Raw genomic sequence first — 7,500 nt, forward strand, 5'->3', positions numbered from 1 at the left:
TTGCTTTGTGTGTGACGTGTCTCTTTTAATCAATACAATACTGGATCGGAAGTCTCTTTTATAAAGGACCTTAGTGGTCCCCTACTACTGTATCTGAAGTCTTCTTATATAGACCTTAGTGGTCCCCTATACTGTATCTGAAGTCTCTTATATAGACCTTAGTGGTCCCCTAATACTGTATCTGAAGTCTCTTATATAGACCTTAGTGGTCCTAATACTGTATCTGAAGTCTCTTTTATATAGACCTTAGTGGTCCTAATACTGTATCTTAAGTCTCTTTATTAGATCTTAGTGGTCCCTAATACTGTATCTGAAGTCTCTTTTATATAGACATTAGTGGTCCCCTAATACTGGATCTGAAGTCTCTTTATATAGACCTTAGTGGTCCTTAATACTGGATCTGAAGTCTCTTTATATAGACCTTAGTGGTCCCTAATACTGTATCTGAAGTCTCTTTATATAGACCTTAGTGGTCCCCTAATACTGTATCTGAAGTCTCTTTATATAGACCTTAGTGGTCCCCTAATACTGTATCTGAAGTCTCTTTATATAGACCTTAGTGGTCCCCTAATACTGTATCTGAAGTCTCTTTATATAGACCTTAGTGGTCCCCTAATACTGTATCTGAAGTCTCTTTATATAGACCTTAGTGGTCCCCTAATACTGTATCTGAAGTCTCTTTTATATAGACCTTAGTGGTCCCGAATACTGTATCTGAAGTCTCTTTTATATAGACCTTAGTGGTCCCCTAATACTGGATCTGAAGTCTCTTTATATAGACCTTAGTGGTCCTTAATACTGGATCTGAAGTCTCTTTATATAGACCTTAGTGGTCCCTAATACTGTATCTGAAGTCTCTTTATATAGACCTTAGTGGTCCCCTAATACTGTATCTGAAGTCTCTTTATATAGACCTTAGTGGTCCTTAATACTGTATCTGAAGTCTCTTTATATAGACCTTAGTGGTCCTTAATACTGTATCTGAAGTCTCTTTATATAGACCTTAGTGGTCCCTAATACTGTATCTGAAGTCTCTTTATATAGACCTTAGTCTATATAGATATAGATATAGTGGCTACCTTTACTAAGCCTTTACACGTCTTTTGCTTTTCGTGATTTTTACTAAAAAAGTAAGCAACTCAAAACAAAAACCAGGGATGTAAATACTGATTTCTTATCAAAAAAGAATTTTAATTTCAGTTTGATTTACACTTGTACAGACTTTTATTTATTTATTTATATATGCGCTAACAGAAAAGTGTTTTCATATTTATATTCATACTGTAGACACAACCAATTACAAACACTGTTAAAAAAACGGCCTCGTGATAAAGTCTCGGATTCTCCGTCTCGGGACATTTTCCCCAACAACAACAATCAATAACTCGTCCGTTTTCATTCGTCAGCGCTGTCCTCGTCCCTTTCCTCCTCGTCCCCTCTCCTCCTCATCCTCGTCCCCTTTCCTCCTCGTCCTCGTCCCCTTTCCTCCTCATCCCCTCTCCTCCTCATCCCCTCTCCTCCTCATCCTCGTCCCCTTTCCTCCTCATCCTCGTCCCCTTTCCTCCTCGTCCTCGTCCCCTTTCCTCTTCTAAAGTTGTAATCTGTCTTCAGAAGTCGTCGTCATCACAGATGTCCAGATAAACGTCGAAGGCTTCCCGGTTGCAGTTTCCATCCGGGGTGAACACGTACTTATGGAAGGTCCCGTCCACGCAGATGGCTGCAGGCGAGCAGACGACAACGTTAGATACGTTAGATAAACCCTTAGATACAACGTTAGATACAACGTTAGATAAAACCTTGGATACGTTAGATAAAACCTTGGATACGTTAGATAAAACCTTAGATACGTTAGATACAACGTTAGATAAACCCTTAGATACAACGTTAGATACGTTAGATACAACATTAGATACAACGTTAGATACAACGTTAGATACGTTAGATAAACCCTTAGATACAACGTTAGATACGTTAGATACAACGTTAGATAAACCCTTAGATACAACGTTAGATACGTTAGATAAAACCTTAGATACAACGTTAGATACAACGTTAGATACGTTAGATACAACATTAGATAAAACCTTAGATACGTTAGATACGTTAGATAAAACCTTAGATACAACGTTAGATAAAACCTTAGATACGTTAGATACGTTAGATAAACCCTTAGATACAACGTTAGATACATTAGATACGTTAGATAAAACCTTAGATACAACGTTAGATAAAACCTTAGATACGTTAGATACGTTAGATAAACCCTTAGATAAAACCTTAGATACGTTAGATACGTTAGATAAACCCTTAGATACAACGTTAGATACAACCTTGGATAAAACCTTGGATAAAACCTTAGATACGTTAGATAAAACCTTAGATACGTTAGATACAACGTTAGATAAACCCTTAGATACAACGTTAGATACGTTAGATAAACCCTTAGATACAACATTAGATACAACATTAGATACAACGTTAGATACAACGTTAGATACGTTAGATAAACCCTTAGATACGTTAGATACAACGTTAGATACAACGTTAGATAAACCCTTAGATACAACGTTAGATACGTTAGATAAAACCTTAGATACAACGTTAGATACAACATTAGATAAAACCTTAGATACAACGTTAGATAAAACCTTAGATACGTTAGATACAACGTTAGATACAACGTTAGATGAAACCTTAGATACAACGTTAGATACAACCTTAGATACAACCTTAGATACAACGTTAGATACAACCTTAGATACAACCTTAGATACAACGTTAGATACAACCTTAGATACAACGTTAGATACAACGTTAGATAAACCCTTAGATACAACGTTAGATACGTTAGATAAAACCTTAGATACAACGTTAGATACAACGTTAGATAAACCCTTAGATACAACGTTAGATACGTTAGATAAAACCTTAGATACAACGTTAGATACAACGTTAGATACGTTAGATACAACATTAGATAAAACCTTAGATACGTTAGATACAACGTTAGATACAACGTTAGATACGTTAGATAAACCCTTAGATACGTTAGATAAAACCTTAGATACAACGTTAGATACGTTAGATAAACCCTTAGATACAACGTTAGATACAACGTTAGATACGTTAGATACAACCTTAGATACGTTGGATACAACGTTAGATACGTTAGATACAACCTTAGATACGTTAGATAAACCCTTAGATACAACGTTAGATAAAATGTTAGATACAACCTCGCTGCACAGTTTTCAAATATTAGGAAACGTAAGAGCAATAAAGTACAACACAATGTATTCGCTCTACAATGAGTTCAACATGTTTCTACTTCTAAACCGTGACCGACACATGATTTGTGTGGACATGTGTTATGTACGTGGACACGTGATTTGTGTGGACACGTGTTATGTACGTGGACACGTGATTTGTGTTGACACGCGTTATGTATGTGGACACGTGTTATGTGTGTGGACACGTTACGTATGTGGACACACGTGTACGTGGACACACGTTGTGTACATGGACACGTGTTATATGTGTTGACACGTGTTAAGTACGTGGACACACGTTATGTGTGGGGACACACGTTGTGTATGTGGACACGCGTTGTGTATGTGGACACACGTTATGTTTGGGGACACATGTTATGTGTGGGGACACACGTTATGTTTGGGGACACATGTTGTGTGTGTGGACACACGTTATGTGTGGGGACACACGTGTATGTGGACACACGTTGTGTATGTGGACACAAGTTATGTTTGGGGACACATGTTATGTGTGGGGACACACGTTGTGTGTGGGGACACATGTTATGTGTGGGGACACATGTTACGTTGTGTGGACACGTGATAAATGGTGACACGTAATAAATGGGGACACATGATGTATGTGGACACATGTTACGTTGTTTGGACACGTGTTATGTACGTGGACACGTGTTATGTTACGTGTGATCCGTGTTTCCTCACCAATGACAGAGTTGACGTTCTTGGACGTGTTTTTTCCAAAAGCGCAGATGCAGGCGCACTCTGCCGGCACGGTGAAGCTGGCCAACGACCACTGGCTGTCCACGTACTGACCAATCACAGGGCCCACCTTCCCAACACGGGCCAGCCTGAGACAGACAGACAGAAAGACAGAAAGACATTCGACATCCAAACTCCATAAACAGTCTTAGCCGCGGTTTTATAGGCGAGAGGTTGGCGGCAGCGGGACCTACGCCGAGCGGCGGTTGAGTTTGGTGTCTTTGAGCGCGAAGATGTGAACTGTTCCTTTATCGCTGGAGGCGCACAGGAAGGACGAGTCGTGGCTGAAGTTAATGCTGGAAACAGAAAAGAAAATGGCGGTCAGATTGATCCCTAGTGGGGAAATTACAATCTACACTCTGTTTTGTTCGTAATCTCTCTATACACACACTCAAGAGTGGGGGGGGGACTGGCGGGGTTTGGTGCCTTGCTCAAGAGCCCCCTGCTCTGGCGTCTCCCTCTCTCATTCCCCCTGCTCTGGCGTCTCCCTCTCTCATTCCCCTGCTCTAGCGTCTCCTCCTCTCTCATTCCCCCTGCTCTGGCGTCTCCCCCTCTCATTCCCCCTGCTCTGGCGTCTCCCTCTCTCATTCCCCCTGCTCTGGCGTCTCCCCCCTCTCATTCCCCCTGCTCTGGCGTCTCCCCCTCTCATTCCCCCTGCTCTAGCGTCTCCTCCTCTCTCATTCCCCCTGCTCTGGCGTCTCCCCCTCTCATTCCCCCTGCTCTGGCGTCTCCCCCTCTCATTCCCCCTGCTCTGGCGTCTCCCCCTCTCATTCCCCCTGCTCCGGCGTCCCCCCCTCTCATTCCCCCTGCTCTGGCGTCTCCCCCTCTCATTCCCCCTGCTCTGGCGTCTCCCCCTCTCATTCCCCCTGCTCTGGCGTCTCCCCCTCTCATTCCCCCTGCTCTGGCGTCTCCCTCTCTCATTCCCCCTGCTCCGGCGTCTCCCCCTGCCGATACCTCGGTCGGGCTCTAGTGTTTTAATAATAATAATACATTTAATTTATAATGCCCTTTACATTTCAAATGAAATCTCAAAGTAGCAAGGAGTTAAAAACAGTTCCCAGAATATGACAAAATCAACAAATAGCAATAAAACGCCATAAGACTAAAACTGAAACTATGACTGTTGAAAGGCCTTTTGAAATAGGAATGTCTTTAGGTCCTTGGGGTCCCTCAAACTGTGTTCAGGGTGGGTGTGTACCAGTAGAGCGTGGCCGGGTCGGTTCCCCTCCTCAGCTCCACCAGCTTGTCTCTGGTGGTGGTGTCAAACAGGCGGATGAGCGTTCCCTTGCGCGAGGCGGAGGCCGCCACGCTGCCGGGCTGGTTCAGCGCCACGCAGGCGATCTCGCTCTGGTGGGCGTTGATGGTGAAGGGAGCCGACGACGTCCCCGGCTTGGTGTTGGACAAGTCCTGAGGAAACAAGTTCTTTCACATCACTGATTGGACCGACCGCTCGTATGTCCTGTTAGAAGCGAGTTTTGTCTCTAAACCCTCGTGTTGTCTTCCCGTCAAAATTGAAAAAAAAACCACTTTTGTTGACGCTTTTTATTGTTTGTTTTTCATAAGTTTTTGTCCCTTTTTTCAATGTTCAACGCTACGTAACACTAACTTATTAACTTTCGTTTTACAGTTATTTTTGGAATTTATGGTCAATAAACCTCATTTATAGGAAATTATACCTAATGTTTGAATTAGAAAAGCAGAAATTAGGAATTATTGAGACTAAAATTAAAGGAATGGATGTTGATGATAATCACAGACTGGAATATGTCAACTTTTACTCAATACTATTTCAACAACACTTCACTTTGTTTTACAATGCTATAAAATATAATAAGACCCAAAATTAATGAAAGTAGAGATTTGTACTTGGCAAAGAGCGTTGGAATCAATCATGTTATTTTGGGGAATTAAAAAGGACATTGATATAGGACAACATGAGGACAACATGAGGGCAACATGGGGACAACATGGGGACAACATGAAGAAACGTGAGGACAACATGAGGACAACATGAAGGCAACATGGGGACAACATGAAGACAACATGAGGACAACATGGGGACAACATGGGGACAACATGGGGACAACATGAGGGCAACATGAGGGCAACATGAAGGCAACATGGGGACAACATGAAGGCAACATGGGGACAACATGGGGACAACATGAGGACAACATGAAGACAACATGAAGACAACATGAGGGCAACATGAGGGCAACATGAGGACAACATGAGGACAACATGAAGGCAACATGGGGACAACATGAGGACAACATGAAGGCAACATGAGGACAACATGAAGGCAACATGGGGACAACATGAGGACAACATGAGGACAACATGAAGGCAACATGGGGCAACATGGGGACAACATGAGGACAACATGAGGGCAACATGAAGGCAACATGAGGACAACATGAGGACAACATGAGGACAACATGAAGGCAACATGGGGACAACATGAGGACAACATGAGGACAACATGAGGGCAACATGAGGACAACATGAGGACAACATGAAGGCAACATGGGGACAACATGAGGACAACATGAGGACAACATGAGGGCAACATGAGGACAACATGAGGACAACATGAAGGCAACATGAGGACAACATGGGGACAACATGGGGACAACATGAGGGTTAATGTCTGGGACTTACAACCAGCTGCAGGCTGCCGCATTTGTGACCCGGAAAGACCAGCAGCTGTTTCTCCAGACTGGGACACAGGTCACACAGACCTGGGAGGGAATTACAATGAAATCGATTAAAAGCAGTTGATCCAACAGTAGGTCAGCAGGGCTTGGACAAGTGCCTCAGGAACTTTGGACAAGTACATTTACATTTGTCCACGCACTAAAGTCCAACAAAAGATTTCTCATTATATAATAACTTTTGTGTGTTTTGCTGATGCAGAATTGGACCAAACCGTTGAGAGCATCCAACACTATGAACACTAACACAGTTCAGTTGAAACAAATGTGTCCCATGAACAGCCGGACGTAGTATTATCACGTGTAGATCTTTACTGCTTGCAAAACTGAAGTGTGGAACCAAAACTTACCGGATCAAATGCAACAAAACAAGAACCTTGGCCCGGACGTTCAGGTGGGAAAGCCCCTTTAGTTAGTTTGATGCTTTTTTTTTTTTTTTTTTTTATAAAGGTTTTGGCGCTTTTTTTTGCAGCATTTCACGTTCCTTCAGCTCAGGTGCTGCACCTAAGACGTATAATGGAAGGGACAACCGTGTAATTTAGTGATTTTGTGATTTTGACACCCCTTACCTTTGGGGTTATCTCTGGTGTCGAACTCAAACAGCTTAACAGGGTTATCTGGGAAACTGTACACGTAGATCCGGTTCTTTAACACGATGATGATCCTGGAAAAGAAAAACAAGACGACAGTTACGTTTATGAGACTCAGGTGACCGTTATTGCGTTGAATGTGGTGGAGGTGGAGGAGGAGGAGGAGGA

At 42.6% G+C, this 7,500-nt stretch overlaps 1 protein-coding gene across 1 annotated transcript in view; it reads right to left on the minus strand.

Annotated features, from left to right (window-relative positions):
* Window positions 1-1,266: 1,266 nt before the first annotated feature.
* The window catches only part of LOC116679412 (WD repeat domain phosphoinositide-interacting protein 4-like), a gene marked incomplete at its 5' end in the record, with an annotated part of 8,654 nt that continues 2,420 nt past the window's right edge, over window positions 1,267-7,500 (minus strand). The window contains 6 exon segments of the mRNA XM_032509060.1: window positions 1,267-1,717; window positions 3,972-4,117; window positions 4,223-4,324; window positions 5,227-5,435; window positions 6,690-6,769; window positions 7,312-7,406. Of these exon segments, the coding sequence (XP_032364951.1) occupies window positions 1,608-1,717; window positions 3,972-4,117; window positions 4,223-4,324; window positions 5,227-5,435; window positions 6,690-6,769; window positions 7,312-7,406 (742 nt within the window).

This window comes from Etheostoma spectabile, unplaced genomic scaffold (genome assembly GCF_008692095.1).
Source record: "Etheostoma spectabile isolate EspeVRDwgs_2016 unplaced genomic scaffold, UIUC_Espe_1.0 scaffold00012204, whole genome shotgun sequence".
Taxonomy (NCBI): domain Eukaryota; kingdom Metazoa; phylum Chordata; class Actinopteri; order Perciformes; family Percidae; genus Etheostoma; species Etheostoma spectabile.